A 19,334-nucleotide genomic window follows, 5' to 3' on the forward strand; every position below is an offset into this window, starting at 1 on the left:
GCCCAGGATTGAGGGCGGTCTTTCTCCTGAGGGCATTGAAAATCCTGGAGTGGGCAGCTCAAGAGACTGAGAGTCCTTTGGACTGGGTTGTGGGCTCCTGGAGACAGGGATTCGGGTCCAGGAGTCTCTAAAGGGGCCTTGTGAGCGCCCCTGGGTTTGAATTGGCTACAGTGAAGGGCTGCGTTCTGGAAGTAAGAATGAGCCAGAAAGAAACAGGCCCTTGCAGGCACTGCCACTTAGCTTCACATCATCTCATTTGCCAAACTTGAAGTGAGGGAAACTGAAATTGCTGGTGCCCTCAGGTACCCAGCAGAAATTAGTGTAAATTCAGCCTGGAGGAAGATAACATCATACTGGGTATCAGATTATTTCTAGACAGCAAGCAGTTTTGCAAGTTCAAGGTCCAGCACATAATTAAAAATAGCTAGTCACACAAGATTAGACAACATTCACAAATCCAGCACAAACAGCAGAGAAAGGAAATAGACACACAGGGGTTATTGGCATTAGTGGAGCCAAACTTCTAAATAGTTATGATGTTATATTCAGGATGCTAAAAGAGAGGATGAAAACATTTTGGTGGAAAATGAAAACTTAAAAAAACTATAAAGAGAAATAATAGAACTGTAAGATACATAGTGATTGAATTATGAAGTTAGTGGGTGAGTTTAACAGCCTATTGAACATAACTGAGGAGCAAATTGTAATCTGAAAGGTAGGTGAGGGGAAGAAAATCCAGAATGAAGCCTGAGGCAACAAAAGGGAAGAAAATACAGAGAGAGGGTGTGTTCGTCTTCTGTTGCCACATAACAAATTACCATAAACTTAGTGGTTTAAAACAAAACAATGCTCATTAATAATTTCATAGTTCTGTAGGTCATCAATCTGGTTGGGCTTGCCTGGATCCTTTGCCCTGCATCTCACAAAGCTGAAATCAAGATGTCACTGGACTGGGCTCTTACCTGGAGGCCCTGGGGAAGAGTCTGCTTCCAAGTGTGTTCAGGTTGTTGGCAGAACCCAGTTCCTTGCAGCTGCAGGTCCAAGGTCTCCATTCCTTTCCTCTCCATTGGTCAGGGGCCACTGTGCTCCCAGAGGCTCCCACAGTCCTTCTCACGTGACCCCCTCCATCTTTAAGGCAACAGTGGCACGTCTAGTCCTTCTCAGGATTCAGATTTCTCTGACTTGCCCCTCTTCCCACCAGCCAGAGCGAACTCTGCTCCTAAAGGGCTCTTGTGATTGGATTAGTGTCCCCCACCCCGTCCTCCCATCCCTTTTGTTAAATTAATGGGTATGCTTAGCCCTCTTGCAGGACATAGGGTCAGTATACTACAAAAAAAATCAAATGCCTAGAAATTAGTAGGGCAAACCACTTTGGAAAACAGTTTGGCATTATCTACTAAAATAAAGTGTATGCGATTCCAACTTCAGCTATCTACTCATAGAAATGCATACATAGGGGACCTAGAGCCACGTACAAGAATGTTGATGACCGTGTTTTTTGCTTGGAAACTGAAAACAACCAAAGTGTCAACTTTATGTCATATAGTCGCACAAAGGAACATTATAGCAACGGCAGAATGAGTTACAGCTTCACACAACGGATGACAAATATAATGCTGAGTGAAAGAAGCCAGACACATGATTTCAAAAACCAGGCAAAAATAAACCGTGTGGGGGCTTGAAGATACATGTTTAGCTGGTAAAGGCAAGCAAGTGATGATCACGGAAGTCAGAAGTGATTGTCACCTCTGGGGACCCGAGGGCTAGTGATTAGTAGGAGATATGGGAGGGGTGCGGAGATGGTGACAAAAATGGTTCTTTTCATTGAGCTGAGGAAACAAAAAAGGACGCAAAAGGATGAATATTAGAAGCTTATGCCTTCTCACCAACAACACTCAGCTTTGGAAATCAGTGGAGTTCCAAAGAGGAAGTTGATTTTGAACTTAGAAGACAAGCTATCAGGATGAGGGCAGGGTAGGACAGTTTATCTTCCATGCGTTTTTTTTTCCCTGAAGAAATTCCTAGAGAATCTACTCCAACAAGAAAGAGAACACAAGAACGTGTAACACAAGAAACCGTGGAGGCCAGTGAAAAGGAGTCCCAGGGCCACAGCTGCACAGCAGGTCTTTAAGCTCCAAGAAAAAATGTCTTCCCAAAAAATGGAATAGATTCCAAACAATACATGATGTGAGTTAAGAAGGTAGGAAGTCCTACTGATAGGCTTTGAAAGGGTTTATTTTTCCCAATAAGAAAAAAATAGGTTATTAGAAACTTGTGGAAAAGCTAGAAAAAGTTATAGTCTAAGAATAAAACAAATTTAAAAAGACATGGTGTTTGAGCAGCTGATGGAATGTAAGAATGTAAGAAGAGGATACATTTGATCTTGATGCTGGAAACAATCTCATTCTCTTATGAGTGGCAGCAGGGGTCAGGTGAGCTTCAGAAAACAAAATGTGATCCCAGCTCTGCAATTGGTAATATTTACATGCGCACATACGCGTACACTGTGTCTTAGCAATTTCAACTTGTAGACACATCCTAAAGAAGAAACACAGAAGACTTAATTATATACATTAAATAGATGTGTTATCAAGTTTGACCGTTTAAGACAGAAATTTGGAGGAAAAGGAGATGGACTATAATATTCTCATTTTACAAACTGAAGTTCCTTTGAAAGTTGATGTAACAAGTTTAGGCACCTTAAAGTTACACGGGTGACCAAGGGAAAAGTTAAAAATAACATGAGAACAAAAGAACTAGGAAGAGTTGGGGGTTTCAACTAGGTGACTAAATCCTCAGTTTTCATAAGCACATAGATAATTTCTAAAGTTGATAAATGAGGAAATAGTGGTAAAGGTTTACTCTTTGGAGTTGGAACTAGAGTGGGGAAGCGTGTGTCCACTAGACACTCAGAATTGGTCCATTTGGCTCACTGGATGAAATTTGGAGACCAAAAAAATGTGTGTCTTTTTAAATTCCTGAGACTGAGAAATCTATATATAAGTACAAATCACACATGTATATATTAATGATGCGTTTCACAAACAGATTTATTTTTAACGTTTTATAGTTCATGTAAATATTATATTTGCATATAGGCATGTGATTTTCCATCTGTGTACACAGGTACACATAATGTGAACTGAATTAAAGAAAAAATAAGTCCAAAGTAACATATGAAGTTTCTAATAATTCTTAAGCAAATGCTACAGCCAACAGCCTTCAATTAAAAAAAAAAAGTTAAAATTGAATTAAGTTAGAGTTTTGCACACAAAAAAAATTAATAGAAGTGAATAAATGTAAACAGTGTTATAAATTGAATAGAATAAATAAATAGAAACAATATTTTAAATGGTGTTTAGGTTCTCAGATGGCCTTTAGCAGCTTTTAACCCCTGGTGCGTGGTCAAAAGGCAGTAGTAACAGCAGTGGTGCTGTTAGTGCTAGTTTGAAACTGGTACAAAAGGCCCTCAGTTTTTCCTGTCTATTTTCTGGAGGAAAATGAATCATCACTTTCAACTGGAAACTTGAGATGCCGGAAACACAGCCTCTAGAAGATTTTATTCTTGCCATAGTAGTTTGGAGGTATTTTTAGTAGAATTTTATATGTAGCAATTGCTTACATTAGAGATTTTTGTATCTTGGGGATTTACCATGAGCTGAGATTTTGGCTTCTGTTTTCTTTATAGATTCTTTCATCTGGGAAAAACACAATCAAAACTTAGATTGAGTATATTCTTCCCATGAGCTCAACCATTTCCCCTACTGGGACACTCCAAAATATACTTCTGTTTTATTCTATAATACCAGCGACTTTTTTTCCCCAACTTACTGGCATATTTAAACTGAAGATTTTGTTTCTTGACTGGTCTTACATGCTCTGTATTAAGTTACTTGGTTCTGACCATAATAATCTCCACTAGTGTAATGAAAAATCAACGTGCGCTGGAGCGCTGAGTCAAATCCTAGTTGCAGCCGCCGTGCCAGGCGCCCCGCAGAGGAGTCCGTCCATCCTGCACTCTTAGCCAGCCCACCTTGCCCTTCATGGCTAGGAGTACCCTGGTGGGAGCAGGCAGAAGTATTTCCCCCTATTTATTATTCGTTAAAAAGATAATACGTCGAATGTACCTTCCTCGTTGCTGTATTTTCCAATACCATTCTAATGGATCGCTTGTATTTCTTAATTATAGTGCTGCTTTTGATACAGTTCTTGGGATAAATGTTGCAGTCAAGAAACTAAGCCGTCCCTTTCAGAATCAAACTCATGCAAAGAGAGCTTATCGTGAACTTGTCCTCTTAAAATGTGTCAATCATAAAAATGTAAGTTATGTCTGTTTCCTCTGTATACTTTAATGTCAAATGATGTGACAGTCGACCTGGGTCTTTGGAAATACACTGAGTTTAGACCTAGGATAAACTAGGGATAAAAATACTATTTAAATGGTTACATTTTATTGATAAAATTCTCAGTCAACATTGGGGATACTGAAGTGAACAAGAGGCATCACGCCCCACAGGAGTGTCGGTCTCTCCACAGGAGTAGGAATGTCAGTTCACCTTGTAACCGTTTGGTTTTTACTATTTCTTTGTCTATAAAGTGCCAACGGTATTGGCCTGACAAATTGGGAGACATCTAAGTAATTTTTAGAAAAACATTGTTCTGTAAGTAGCTTTTACATATTCACTTTTAGTTAAGTAAATGTTATTAGATAACGTTATGTTCAAGATAGTTCTACTTGGCATCTCCACAGAAATCGGAGCACTGGAAATGTAAGGAAAACAGTGTGTCTAGGAAATGAGGCTCTCAGGCACATTTATGTTCTACTGCTGGTCCTTGAGCATTGTTTTGAGCATGACTTTGATAACCTTGTCACATTATAAAATTGTAAAATGTTAAGTTTGGAAGGGGCTTTGGAGATCCCCTCCCTTGTGACCTCCTTCTGTTGCAAGGCGATAAGTCTTTGATTACACTCAACTTTGTGGGCTCCCTTTGTTGTAACGTTTATGCTGGATTTTTCTAGTGTAGAGACATTAAACATGAAATTAAGATAGGTTCAGTCTTTGAGTCTGTGGTTTGAGTTTGTTTTTAATTTCTCCAATGCTTTATTTTACAATAAATTTTTAAAAGTAAAAAAATTTTTTCAGGTTACAAAAAAATATATGGTTATTATTTTTAAAAATTCAAACAGTATAAATGAGAAAGCAAAAATCCTTGAATCCCACCACTCACAGATCACTGCCATCAACATTTTGGTGAGCATCCTTTATGTATAAACAAGGTCAGTTATGTTATTATATATCCTGCTGTTTCCCTAGTAGAATGTTGCTACAGCTCATATACATTAGTGAACATAGATATAAGACATTTTTTAAGTGGCTGCATAGTACAGGTGCATAATAGTTTATTTAACCAATCAACTCTTATCAGGTATTTAGATTGTTTCTAGTTTTTGCTACTATAAGCAGTGTTGCAATGAACATCCTTACACGTGCCTCTTTGCACACTTGTCCAGGTGAATTTTTTGGCCAAGATTGCTGGGTCAAAGAGTATGCACACTTCTGGATTTAACGTACGCTGACAAACTGACCTCAAGGAATACTGTCAGTTTTATACTTTCAATGAGTGTCTGACAGTGTCTTTTATGTCAAAACACCCCAGTACTACATATGTTGATTTTTTCGTTTTACCTGACCAAACTGATAGATGACAAATGACACCTTATTTTTGCTTGTGAGGTTGAATTTCTTTCCATATCTCTATTAGCCATTTATTTTTATTTCTCGAGAACTTGTTTTCCATGGCCTTTGTCCATTTTTCTCTAGGACTATTGGTTTCTTTCTTATGCATTTATAGAAGATCTTTGTATAATCAACCCTCACTTCTTTTCCATCTGACCTAATTTAGGTTATTTTTGCCATATTGATTTTTTTTTAATGTGATCAAATCTCCTAGTTTTCCTGTCATGCTTAGAAGAGGCTTTTCTACACCAGAATTATGCAAATGTTTATCCATATTTTAATGTTTCATGGTTTCATGTTTTAGATTTAAATTTTTGTTTCATTTTGTGTTTATCTTGGTGTAAAGATTGAAGTATGGATCCAGTTTTATTTTTTCCCTTGGCTAGCCAGCCACTCCAATCCTGTTTACTGAAGAATTCATCTTTTCCTCAGCCATTTAAATGATCGGGAATTCGTGTTTGGTGCTCCAGCAGCAGGGTTAATTGTTGAACCATTGGGGCGCCAGGACAAAGGCCTGCAGGGGGTCAGTTCTAGAACCCTCCTTAAGTAAATACATAATGTTATGAGGCACTTCATCTTTACCACACCAAAAACATAAGCTTAGCTTTCATATTTCAAAACATTTTAGAAATTTGGACATTGTGTTTAAGTTTAGAGTTAACATACTGCTTTATTTAGTGGTTTTCTACCAGTAATTGCTATTTTTTTATGTTCAGAGCCGGAAAGACATTATATGTTAAAATTCTATAATACTAAGTTACTGGGGACACATAAAAGTGATTTGATTAAAAGTACATCTTATTTCCAAGGTGAGAATCCTAATCATTTAACCTTTTTCAAATTCCATGTGACAGAACGTTTTGGTAAAAGTAACAACAGTGATAAATACTGAGCTCTACTGTAGTTTTTTTCCAGTTTGAGTACATTTTAATGTTAAACTTGACTTTTATAATCAAGCAGAGGCATTTGACATGCTGAGGTATAATTTTCTCTTTTCAGATAATTAGTTTGTTAAATGTGTTTACACCACAAAAAACTCTAGAAGAATTTCAAGATGTGTAAGTATCATTTTTATTCAGTAAATACACTGTGAATCAAAGACCAAAAGTTTAGAAAAGAAAATAACTGCTTTTTTTACTTAGGAGATGTAGGCGGCAGTAACATTTTTAATATTTTAGCCACTTTTCTCTGTGGAAGAGAAATATTAAGGAAAATGGGTAGTAATATTCAACTATTTATGCCTGGATAGTTATCATTTCAATAACGGATAAAGGCTGATGAAAATAATTCTTCAGCGCAGGTAGTGCCATTAGTCCTGCTGATGCTTTACTGAAATGTGCAATGTTTTTCTCCAATCCCCTGAAAGCCAGGAGTACAATCCCCTACAGGGTCCAGATGTTTACAATTATTATTTGAAATGGGTAAGTCATTAAATATTGTGTTTCCAAAATCTGAAATAGAATTGTCTTAACTAACAACGAAGTATTGATTTGTTATTGAGATATAACGCCCAACTTCATCCTAAGTTTATTGATGTGTTCCTTCATGCAGCAAGTCTTTGATTGCCAGCCACGTGCTGGGCACTCCCTTGGACTTGTCATACCTTAGTGACCAAAACAGGCAAAACCTCTTTTATTACTGAAGAATTGCAGGTGGTCATTCTCCTTCCCAGAGCTTGCAGGAAAGCCAGGGAAGATAGACAGTCAGCACAACAAATACAGAGATGGTGTCATTCCTCAGGATGTGGCTGCGCTGTGGGAGCCGCGGAGCCGGGTGAGGGGTCAGAAGTGCTGGGCGTTGGGAGCCAGGCTGCAGCTTTAAGTAGGGTGGCTGGGGAAGGACCTCACTGGATCGGTGACATTTGAAGGGTTTCTGGGCTGAGAACCCACTATAAGCAGTAGGGCACAGAGGACCAGTCAGGAGGCTCCTGTGGCAGTTCTGGTGAGATAGATGGCGGCTGCTTTTAGACCAGAAGGGCAGTGGTGACGGTAAAGGTCAGAGACTGGATGCTGAAGCTGTTTTGAAGGTGGATTCATAATGTTTGCTCTTAGAGAGGATGTGTGGTGTGCACGAAAGAGAAGTTGGGAACACCACCTGGAGTTTCGGCTTGAGCACTGGAAAGATAAAAGTGCTCTCAACTGAGATGAGGAAGGCTGCAGGAAGAACAGATAGCGGGGTAAGGTAGAACCAAGAGCTCAGTTTTGGACTTGGACTTCAGGATGTCTCTCAGACACCCAAGTGGAACTGTGAAGTAAGCAGTTAGATACGTGAGCCTGGAGTTCAGGAGGGAGGTCTGAGTTGAAGGTATTCGTTTGGGAGTTGCCGGTTTATGGATGGTATTTAAAGCCTGAGACCAGAGACCAGAGACCAGAGGAGGGCAACAAGCCTGCGAGTGCAGTTAGAGAAAAGAAGGCCAGGGGCCAAGTGCTGGCACTTCAACAGTGAGAAGGTGTAGGGAGGAGAAGGGCGCTGTCGGCAGGGGCTTTGGGACTGGCCGCTGGATTTAGCGACATGTGAGCCATCAGGAGCGCTGAGGACAGTTTCAGCCGAGTGGTCGGGGCAGAAGCCTGATTCAAGTCGGGTTAAGGAAAAATGGGGGGGGGGGATTGGAGCTGGGAGGTATAGACACCTCTTTGGGGAGTTTTGCTTGCAAAGAGCAAAAATATGGGATGGTTGGGTGAAGTAAGGTTAAAATTTTTCTTAAGATGAGAGAAGTAACAGCATGGTTTCTATATTGATAAGAATGATCCTATAGCAAAAATGTTAAGATGTAGGAGAATTTGAATGTCTGAGATTCTATTTACTCTGATATCAAAATTGTTTAGTGTTTAACTTTAAAGGCATTTTGTGGTTAGTTGTCTTTATTTTTATTTTTTGAAAACTTTTACAAAGTTTCATTATACATTTGCTTCTTTTCAAGATACATTATAAATGTTTAGAGAAATTTTTTGGTTTGTTTTTTTTTACCTTTAGCCAGTGCAGTGACTTGGTGGTAAGTTATTACTGTTTCATAAAAATTCTGGTTTAATAACCATAAAGGAATTTTGAATAATTTTCATGTGTACATGGCTGATCATTTATTTCCTCAGGTATTTGGTTATGGAATTAATGGATGCTAACTTGTGTCAGGTTATTCATATGGAGCTGGATCATGAAAGAATGTCCTACCTTCTTTACCAGATGCTCTGTGGCATTAAACATCTGCATTCAGCTGGCATAATTCACAGAGTAAGTAGTGATCCCGTATTTTTTAATCAGTCATTCTGTTGTCATAATCTCCAGATACAAAATAACTTAATATTTTTTTTAAATGTGTCAGTGTTGAAAATCCAAATAAAATATGAAATCTTGTTACCTTTCCAAATGCTATTGAGGTGAGAAGACATTTGTGGAACACTTGGTTTGCCCAGGCTGCTGTGAGCAACCCTGGATGCAGGCGTGAGCCAGCTGCTCAGTCTAGTACTGCAGAAAAGTACTTCTTGGGTTTTTTTTTTTTTTAAGGTTTTCTTTTGAAGTAACGTAAAACTTAGAGAAAAAATTTCAAGAATAGGGCAAAGAACTTCCAAATACTGTTTATCCAGATTCACATGCTGTTAATAGTTCTGCCATATTTGAAACCCATTTTTAATCAGCAAGGAATTTGAATTTGCAATGGGGAAAAGTTAGAGACCAAGTAGTACATGATACAGTTGCTTGAGAAATCTTACGTGAATTACCATAAGGCCCAAATATCCATTCCTTATAGTCCAGCAGCCCAGCCATACTGCTGGGAGCTTTTGGAGAGGGTCCAGGCAAACCTCCTTCTCGGCTAGGCCAGGGCTGGAATTTGAATGATGGTGTTGCCTGTGCTGTCGGAGAGTATATTTAAAAACCAGGGAGAGAAATTCTCTAAGCTGGTTTTATGAGTTTTTGTTATTTTTTGACTTGTGCCGCTGTGGGAGCAGAACATCACGATAATTTTTTTTTTTAACAAGTAGAATATTAAGTGAGGCTAGAGGCAGAGATAATACAGTTTTTTTGGAAACCTTCTTAGCATTCTTTAAACTATTACTATACTAATTTTGTTGACAGACCATCTTTTGATATTATGTTTCAACAGCAAGAAGTCGTGTTTTCTCTGAACTAAAGTCTGTGTGGGGAAGAAGATAGTGGGACAAGAACAGTGAAGCCTGTTCATACAAAAAAGAACAGAGAGATTATTGACGGTGAAGTAGTGTTGCCGGTGGATGTAACCGGCGTTCCAGGTTCTTGTCCCGTCCCAGAAAGAATTCAGAGACAAGACATAGTGGAAAACTGAAGTGAGGATTTATTAAAGGGTGGATAGTACACTGTCAGAGGGAGAGCGGGCAGCTCAGGGGAGCTGCTGCCCCAAGTTTCTCTGGCAAGTTGGTTACACAGGGTGTAAAAATGAATGGGCAGAATAATATTCACTAGGGAGGGAGGGGTCTGGGGTCATCTGCCCTGATTTTCAGCCCACCTCCACCTTCCCAAAGGGAGGAGGGATTTTGTCTTTATTTAGTCTGGATCGGAAGTGTCATGGCGTCGGTGCATGATGGGGACTTCTGATCTACAAGGCTAATTTTATTGAAATGAGGCATAATGAGCACTCTCTGTTGGCCTCCAGATGTGACCACTTATCAGCGCAAAGGTTCCTGCTCTTCTTTCTCTCCCCAGGGACCCCTGGTGCTCACATGATGTGTGGCTTCCTGCATTTGGCCTGTGGCCCTCCTTCCTGCCCAGTTCCCGCCATTTGGTCTGTGTCCCCCTTTCTCTGCTCATATCTGGCTCTCTGCCTGCTCTCACAGTAGTAGGAGTTCTTTTGGATCTGGTGGGTGCCAGGAAAGGTTGATTCCACCACAGCTACTGAACAGTGGCCGAACGTGGCTGCAGAGCCCAGCAACCCAGAGACGCTGAACCCTTGCTCCTCATTGTGAGCCTGAGGCCTGAGTGAGGTCTGTGGCCTGAGGCCGGCCCTGGCCCTCCCGGTGCCTGCTGGGGGCCTGGCACAGTTTCCCTGACCTTGGCCACTTAAAATACAGCCTTTGCTGCCACCAAGTGTTCAGTTTAAATAATACATTCTGTTTGACGAATATGCTTGAAAAACAGTAACACTGGTCTTTTCAATTAAAAATAAAGATTTCCCAGCATAACATTCTGTTTATCTTCCTAAAATATTCGCAGACCTTTATGTGCACTAAGGCACTCAGTATCTCTTAAACGTATTTTGTGTTACCAGCCGTGCTTTAGAGTAAGTTCCCAGATTACTAGGCTTCAATATGGCGGGCCTTATTAATTTTGTTAAAGGAAATGGTTTGTCTTGCTTGTTTCTCCTCTCTTGGGCCCACAGACACGAGGGGAAGCAGTGTCCACCCGTTCCAGGGGGCCTTGTAAAAGCTGCAGCTCACCTGTGCCTGTGTTAGGGGACGTCAGGTCCCTGCAGCTTGGGCCCACACCTGCGGACCAGAAGGTCACATAGGGTCCAGAGAAGTTTGTGGCTTGCCCGGCATGGTCCGCCAAGCACCTCTCCATCCCGTTTACCTCCCTGCTGGGTCTCCCTCCGCTTGTCTTGTGCCTTCCTGTTGACACATTTGTGGGCCTGCCAGGTTTGTGTTTGCTGTGACAGTACCACATAGCTCATCGTGGGAAAGGTAGGTAAGACCCCTGTTTGCTCACCCACCACCCCTCCAGGCCCCAAGAGGTGACGAACTGCAGCTAGCCTTCAGCGTGTTAACAGTGTTCTGTGAACTCTTCCTTCCTTTCTCCCACGTGCTGTACCGCAGGCATAGAGACACACGTTCAGTGACGCTTATGACTAAGATGACTTCACACTAAACATAACATTTAATTACTTGGAAAATAAAAATGTGTAATCCCACCACTTTTATCTTGTATTATTCAGAAACATTAAATGGATTGAAGTCCCCCAGCCCTGCATTGTCCCCCAGAGGAGGCCAGGGGTAGCAGCTGGGTGTGTTTCCTTCCAAAGTGGATCCTAACACGCCTTCTTACTGATGCTAATACCAGCATATCTGTTTGTACCTATGTCCTATTTAACTTAGATTTTTCAAAATAGGAATATCTGGTAGATAATTGTTCTTCAACTTGCTGAATGACTTGTTGGTTTGTCTTTTATTTTTATCAAGGGTCAAATAATTCCACAAAAACTTAGAAAGAGGCCCCACCTCCTCCCTCTAATTTCTTTCTCCCCAGAAGCAAACTACTTACGTCCTTTTAGCTGTGATTTAGGTGCTGCTCTCCGCAGTCTTGACAGCACATGCTCAGAGCCCTGTTTGGTGATCTTCAGTGGGGACATGCGGTGCCGATCTGGCTCTTTCTCTCCAGTCACGACCCTTTCCCCCACCTTTCCTGTCTCCCTGCCCCCCGCACAGGCACAGCACAGCCGGGCTTGGGTCGGCCCCGTATTGTGCTCTGCACCGTCCTGACCTGTCGGCAGCTTTCACCGCGAGCCTGTGCTTATGCCATGATTGCATTTCTTCCCCTCTCACCTTCTTGTCCCGAGAGCTAACAGCTCTTGTCTCTTATTTATTAGAGTTTTGGCCTTTGCTGTTTGGTTTGGTTTGTTTTTTTAAGGAGGGAGTGGCTTTGCAGGTCCTTATTGCTAATTTACCCTCCGCTTTCTGCCTGGCGTCTAAGTCTTCTCTCACTGCATCCAGGTGCCTTAGCTGTTTCGTCAGTTTGAGCGTCTCCTGGAGCTGCGGTCCTGCTCACTCCTGGGCTGGCTGCGCCCAGACCTGATGCACGGGCCTCATCCTGGCCCTCGCCCCAGCATGCTCCTGGGGATTTCCTCCACCTTTCTCTGACGTTGGGGGTCCCTGCTTCCTGACCCCTTTCTCTCGGATTACTGCTTTGTTTCGGTGGGACACATCCTCCAGTAGCTTCCCCAGAAGTGGTGCCTGGGAGGTAAACTTTTCAAGACCTTGGATACCTGAAACTCTCTGCTTTGCTCTATCGCATGAGCAGTGCTTTGGCTGGATATAGAGTTCTTAGTTACAGATCAGTTGCCCTCGGAGTTGTAAATGCAGTGCCCTGCTGTAGTGCGCTGTAGTGTGGCTTTTGGACTTTCTGATGTCATTGTTGTTACTAATCCTTTGCAAGTGCCCTGGTTTGGGTTTTGCTTTATCTCTAGAAACATTTTTTAAAGTTTCTTTATTTCTTATATTCTGAAATGTGGTGATATGCCTTGAGATGGAATTTTTTCACTAATGTGGTAGGCACTTGGCGGGCACTCCGGTCTGGAAGGGTATGCCATAGAGTTCTGGGAAATTTGTGTTATTTCTTTCAGAATGCCTTCTTTACGTGTTCTTTATCCTGTCCTTTTCTGAAGTACCAGTTAGTTGGAACTCTTTTTCATCTTTAAAAGTTCCTTTTTGTAGCATTTTGTTCTTTTTTTTTTTTTTCAATTGAAGTGTAATTGATTTGCAATACTGCGTTAGTTTCAGGTGTGCAGCACAGTGAGTGAGGCTCTTTGCAGATTATGCTCCATTATAGGTTGTCACAAAATAATGGGTGTAATTCCCTTAGCTGTATGGTAACTCCCTGTGTCTTATCTTATATATAATAGTTTGTATCTGTTAATGCCATACCCCTAATTTTCCCTCCTTTTCCCTCCCCCCTTTGTTAACCACGTTTGTTTTCTGTATCTGTGAGTCTGTTTCGTATATACTTTCATTGGTATTATTTTTTAGGTTCCAAGTGATATATCATACAGTATTTGTCTTTCTTTGACTTATCTCACTAAGCATAGTATTCTCTAGGTCCATACACATTGCTGCAAATGGCAGTATTTCATTCTTTTTTCTGGCCAAATAATATTCCCTCGTGTCTATATATACCCTACATCTTAATCCCGTTGTCTGTTGACGGGCACTTGGGTTCCTTCCATGTCTTGGCTGTTGTAAACAGCATTTTGTTCTTGCATGGAGGCACTTTTCATCTCTACGAAGATAAAATTTCTTTGAAGCTTTTTATTGCTGCCTGCATTGTTTTTCTTTCCCCTGAGTTCTTTTTTTCAGTGTGTGTTTAAAGACTGAAGCATTCGAAGCCCAAGTGGAAGTGCATGGTTTGGGATGGTTGAATGAGGGGTTTTCTCCAGGGCAGTGGGCACCCACAGGTGTCTCTGTTTGAAGGTCTTTTCTGTGGGCATCGCTTAGTTTCTCTAGAGAGGCTCCTCCAGCCTCATGACTGAGGGAGGTCAGCCTGGTTGCTGGGGTGAGAGGCTGTGTCGGGTGGGGCTGGGGGTCTCACGTGGCAGAATGCAGATCTCCAGCATGGTGCCCTGCCTTCAGGCTAGGCCCCTCACCCGTCCCCTCCGTGCCTCATACCAGCACATCTGTTGGCATTGTGCCTGGGGCCTGAGTCTGGAAACTCGGTTTCATTTTTTCTAGATAATAGGCCAATAGGAGTGAAGAAGGTGGGTGGAGTCGGGGTCTAGGAAGTCGGCCTTGGCTTTTATGTGAACCTTCCCCCACAAAACCCCTCTGTGTCCTGCTCCCTGCCTCCCCCTGCCTTCTGAGTACCTGAGCACTTCCCAGGTATCATGGTCCACATCACCTCTCTGTAGGCCACTCCCCGAGGTTGGATTTTACTTCACTCAGTCAAGCCATTTATTCCTCCCGGCCACTTTGCATCCCCATAGAGCACGCAGAGTTTTTCATGGAAGGCATTAGTGGACCGGAATGGCGTTAGACATGCAAGAGGTGCACTGGGAGAGGGCCCGTGAGGGAGAAGAGCGGGAGCAAGTCAGAGGAGGTGGGCAGGCCGGCAGGGGGCCAGGCAGGGCGTGAAGGAGGGCTGGGGGCCGGCAGCAGGCGGCAGCGTGGCTCTCAGAGAGCTTGCTGGCCCCTGAGTTCTAGAGCTGCCTGTCAGAGTCTGCTGTCCTGTAGCCACTGGCCAGGAGCAGCCATGGGATGTCTGGCCTTGTCATGAGCAGGGCGGGGGCTCAGGGCACCACGGTGGGGTGTCTACAGTTGCCTTCCCACAGTGGGGAGCCAAAGAAGCATTTTCATGGCACTGCCGTCCACCCTTGCGCCCCTCAGCTCTACTCCCCACACAGGTCAGGAGCAGCCCCTCGGACTCCTCGGGGGCCTTCCTCCCTGAGGCGAAGGGACAAACTCTAGCTCCTGTCAGTACAGTTGACCTCGGGGCCATGGCAGGTACTTGTCCTCCCCCTTCTGTGTCATCTGTGCCCTCAGCCATCACCTCGGCGGGTTTCTGTGCCTTACCTGGAGGTGACCCAGACTTCATTCCTGAGGGGTCCAAGACTGGTGGCTCACAGTGGGCCACTGCGTCCATGGGCCCACCCAGCGGTCATGTCCCCAGTCCCTGAGTGTGTGATTGGAACTGATATGCTTGACAGTTGGAGTGACCCCTACACTGGTTTCTTTGGCCTGTGACGTAAGAGTTATCATGATGGAGAAGGCCGAGTGGAAACCTGAAACTGCCCCTCAGGACAGTAACTCAGAAGCATTATGGAACTCTGGGAGGTGGGGGAGATGGAGGAGGTCAGTGCTGCCGTTAAAACCTAAAGAATGCCAGGACGGTGGTCCTTCTCACGTCCCAGCTCAACTCACCAGTCCAGCCCTTGAAGAAACTCGGTGAATGCTAGAGAGTGAAGCCGACCAGGTGGCATCCTGATCGCACTGCCGTGCTGGGCACGGCGCTGCTGCCAGAGCAGGGTAACGCCCACCCGGGGCAGGTGCTGTCTTCCACACTGACTGCGAAAGGGGATCGGAACCCTTTCACAGCAAAGTCCGTCCACAGCTCTGCCCTGGGCCTGTGTCATAATACAGATGAAAGAGAGCTGGAGCAGTTCCATTCATTACCTGGCATCCACAACCACCCCCCCCCCCACCAGCTAGGGGAGGCAAGATGTCGCTCTGGGTCTTTGACTTTCACTGTCCACTCAGAACATGTGTCCAGTACTTCTCCAAATGTCTCAGCCTCCTGTCCCCACGTGTAGTCATCTGAGTAAGTGGTCAGAGTGGACTCTTGTCACAGTGTGCAGGGACATCTCTTCAGGCAGCGGGTTCTGGACCTGAGCACTGACCAGGAATGGTGACGGTTTGTGGGGTGAGGCCCTCAACCCCCACCCCCGCTCTTGTCCTTTCTTGGTTCCAGATGCACCCTTACTGGCTGCCCCCAGGCTGCCACGCGCTATTAGCCATGCCCACGCTGTGGGTCAAGCCCCTCAATTTAGGTGTCGTTTCTGTTTTAGTGTTTGTTTCTTGTTTTCCTTGTTTGGGATGGTCTTCAGAATTTGAAGGGGCAGAACCATCTTTACTTCGTCATCTTCAAACTGCGAGTGCAGCTCACTTTGGAAAGCCGTAGCATGTGGAGGCTGAGGGAGAGCAGCTGGGTATGTGGGGACCCTCGGGAGCCTCGGGACCTCTTCAGGCACTTCGCTGTTGGCACGTGCCGGGAGGCAGCCTCCACTCCCAGTCCTGCCGCGACGACTGTCTGTACCTTTCCCAGCCGGGTTCGCGTTCTATATAGTAATTTCCCAGCAGGTGGCAGTGAAGTGCGTTGTTCCCACAGAACCAGTGCAGGAGGACGATCTTCTGACCGGTGCAGGTGGCTGGATGGACGTGGTTTCTAATTTACTCAGCAGCTCATCAGGCTGCCTGGCAGCTTGTCCACGTGGCTGCGTGGTAGTTCACGGGGCTGCTGGGCGGTAAAGTACAGACATTTCAAATTGTTAAAAAATCAGTCTCCTAAAAAGAAAGCACCTGTTGCCATCCCTTCCGCCGTGTGAGCAGGGCTCTGTTTCTGCTGCTCCCTCCAGCACAGGGTTTGCCGTTCCTTTCCTGACGGCCAGAGAGAGACTCGTGGCGGTGCCTCGTTTTCGGATTTTTTGTTTGTCGTTTGTTTAAATTTCTTGGAGTGGAGCATTATTTTATCTGTTAGTAATTTGTATTCTAAAATGCCTGTTCTTACCGTATTCTTTGATTTAAAAAAAAAGAAGCTAGAAACAAACTGAACAAACTGGTTTGCTTTCCCTTTGCTGCACCCCTGGCTCCTCATGGGAAGGGGCTGCCTCCTGGCTTTCCTCTGTGCAGAAGAGCAGCTACAGTGAAGGTGGTCGCACCCCGCTCAGGCCTCCCTCCCGTCGGGAAGCGCTCTGGGACCAGCCAGGGGCTGGTGCATCTGCCTGGGGCTTGCTGGGGATTTTCAGTGTTTTAAAGCAATATATATTTATAAGTTATATTTTACTGAATCCAGGAAGTTTGGAAAGAGAACGCACTTAGCACCAATGAAACGTAATTCTAGCTAACGTAACTTCTAAATGTTTTTCTGCTTATCCTGGTAACACTTGAAGGTGTCACTGTCTCGAGCACATCTATGCCTGTTGGTGACACATTAACTGGAAAGTTTCAGCCAGACGCTGGGCCTGAAACACTGCTTAAAGATCTCCCCGGCCTTGCTGTGCAGCAGTTTGATCTTGCTGCTACACATTGGAAAGCACTTGTGAAAAGAATAGGTGTGGATTGTTCAGAAGTCACAGTTTCGGCGGGGAGGGTACAGCTCAAGTGCCAGAGCACTTGTCTGGCACGCGTGAGGTCCTGGGTTCAATTCCCAGTACCTCCTCTGAAAATAAGTAAATAATCACATCTAATTACCTCCCTCCCACCAAAAAAAATTTAAAGTCACAGTTTCTAGGGTGTTTACAGACTGGAGCAAGAGTCAGATTCCTGTGGCCTGAGGAGGAGTCTGGGGCGTGGAGGATCGCCGTGAAGAAATGAGGGAAAAACCGCAGAAGTGGTGTTAAGCTGTTGTTGAGAGTGGTGGAGTGTGCTGCTGACTCGGCAGACATTCTCTGAGTGTCCGCTGTCAGGCTCCGTGCGGAGAGCACAGCCAGGGCCCGCCAGGGCCTCCCGGCCCAGAGCCGCACTGGGAGGGGCAGAGGAGGGGCTTGGAGGGTGGCGTGTGTGTGGTGGGGAGTGGTGGTCCCAGCGGAGGGATGGGAAGTTGGGGCTGGGGGTCACGGGATTCTTCTTCCAAGAAAAGAAGACGCCTTTGGAAGATTCCAGGGTCAGGATCCTGACCCTGTGCTGTTCGGTAGGCTAGTGTGGCCACTTGCTCCTGAGCACTCAGAATGTAAATAAACCCTGGATTTCAAAGACCGTAACAACAACATCAAAAGAATGCAAAATAGCTCATTAATAATTTTTATACGTTGGTTATATTTTAAAATGGTAATACTATGAAAGATATATTGGATTAAAGAAAATATATTATTAAAATTAACTTTACCTATTTCTAGTCATTCTTTTTAAGGTGGCTACTAGCAAACATTTAAATTAGTAATTATGTCTAATTCGGACAGGAGGGGAGAGCCAGCCGGTTGGGAACTGAAGGCTGAGCAGGTGTGAAGGGAGGGAGGGGGAGGGGTTGTGGGAGTTCTCAGAAGGGGTGTTGAGGTTCCCACACGGGTGAGGGCCACCATCCTCCCTGTCTAGGCTGATCTGTGTTAGTTTCATTTGAGAGTAGGATTTTCCGAAATGATTCCAAAATCCAGGGCTCAGTTCTAACTTTCCTCCTCCTCCCAGCCCTCTCTCGTACTGCAGTGGTCACTGACCTCACAAACCCTCTGCAATGTGAGATTGTTTCCTTAGCCTGTTTGGTCCATTTTATTAATTTAAACCATTTCCGTCCTAGGATCTGAAACCTAGCAACATCGTAGTAAAATCAGACTGCACCCTTAAGATCCTTGACTTCGGCCTGGCCCGCACAGCGTGCACCAACTTCATGATGACCCCCTATGTGGTGACACGGTACTACCGGGCGCCGGAGGTCATCCTGGGCATGGGCTACAAGGAGAACGGTGAGTGCACACAGAGCTGGAGGAGGCCGAGGTGCTTAGAGATGGCGCTGTTGGTCAGCCCTAGCGTCCCCTCTTTCCCGTGAACTGTGTGAGGTGTACGTGGGGCCTGTGTAATAGGCAGACTGTCACAGCCCTTGGATAGGACATCGCTTGTTTTATATTTCCACTGGTTAACATTATTCACTTTAAAAATTCACTTTTGGGATTCATATTTTTGAACGTTTATCACGACTGTGACATACCTACAGAAAAGCGGGCAAACTGCCAGCGTGCAGCTGAGTGGGAGCTCACGCGCGCAGCCAGCAGCACCCGGGCCCCTCCGGGCCCCTCTGGCCTCGGCCGCCCGGGGAAGCCGTGACCCTGACATCTAGCGCCGTGGGTTGGTTTTGCTTATTTTCAAACTTACGTAAATGGAAGAATACAACATGCTTTTTTGCGTAAAATTAGTTTTGTTTTTAACAGCAAAACTTACTCTAGCAATATCACAGCTCTTTGAAACTTAGCTTTTGTCAAAAAGAACTAAATTACATTTACTTGTTTAAAGAAAAAAGGAGTCTAAAATTCGCCCAAGTCACCTGAAGTGAGCTGTGCTTCAGGCTTACTCAGGTGTTCTGTAACCTGTGCCCCACGCTGACTCCGCAGCTGTGGGCTGCTGGTCCCCTGTGTCACGGGAGCCTCTCCCACCCCGCCCCCCCAGCAGAGGCCCTCATTAGCCCTCTGCCTGGGCATCTGAGGCCTGGGGCGCAGCCGGGCCC

General features: G+C 44.5%; 1 protein-coding gene across 6 annotated transcripts in view; it reads left to right on the forward strand.

Moving 5' to 3' along the window:
* The window catches only part of MAPK9 (mitogen-activated protein kinase 9), a 46,385-nt gene that overhangs the window by 17,024 nt on the left and 10,027 nt on the right, over positions 1 to 19,334 (forward strand). For 4 of the 6 annotated variants that reach the window (XM_032464873.1, XM_032464874.1, XM_032464875.1 and 1 more), the window contains exons 3-6: positions 4,190 to 4,319; positions 6,738 to 6,796; positions 8,828 to 8,966; positions 18,414 to 18,579. In XM_032464873.1, coding sequence (XP_032320764.1) covers positions 4,190 to 4,319; positions 6,738 to 6,796; positions 8,828 to 8,966; positions 18,414 to 18,579 — 494 coding nt within the window. Of the gene's footprint in view, positions 1 to 4,189; positions 4,320 to 6,737; positions 6,797 to 8,827; positions 8,967 to 18,413; positions 18,580 to 19,334 lie in introns of those variants that run through there. The other 2 variants (XM_032464877.1, XM_032464876.1) reach the window with 2 other exon arrangements.

Source organism: Camelus ferus, chromosome 22, assembly GCF_009834535.1.
Source record: "Camelus ferus isolate YT-003-E chromosome 22, BCGSAC_Cfer_1.0, whole genome shotgun sequence".
Lineage (NCBI taxonomy): Eukaryota > Metazoa > Chordata > Mammalia > Artiodactyla > Camelidae > Camelus > Camelus ferus.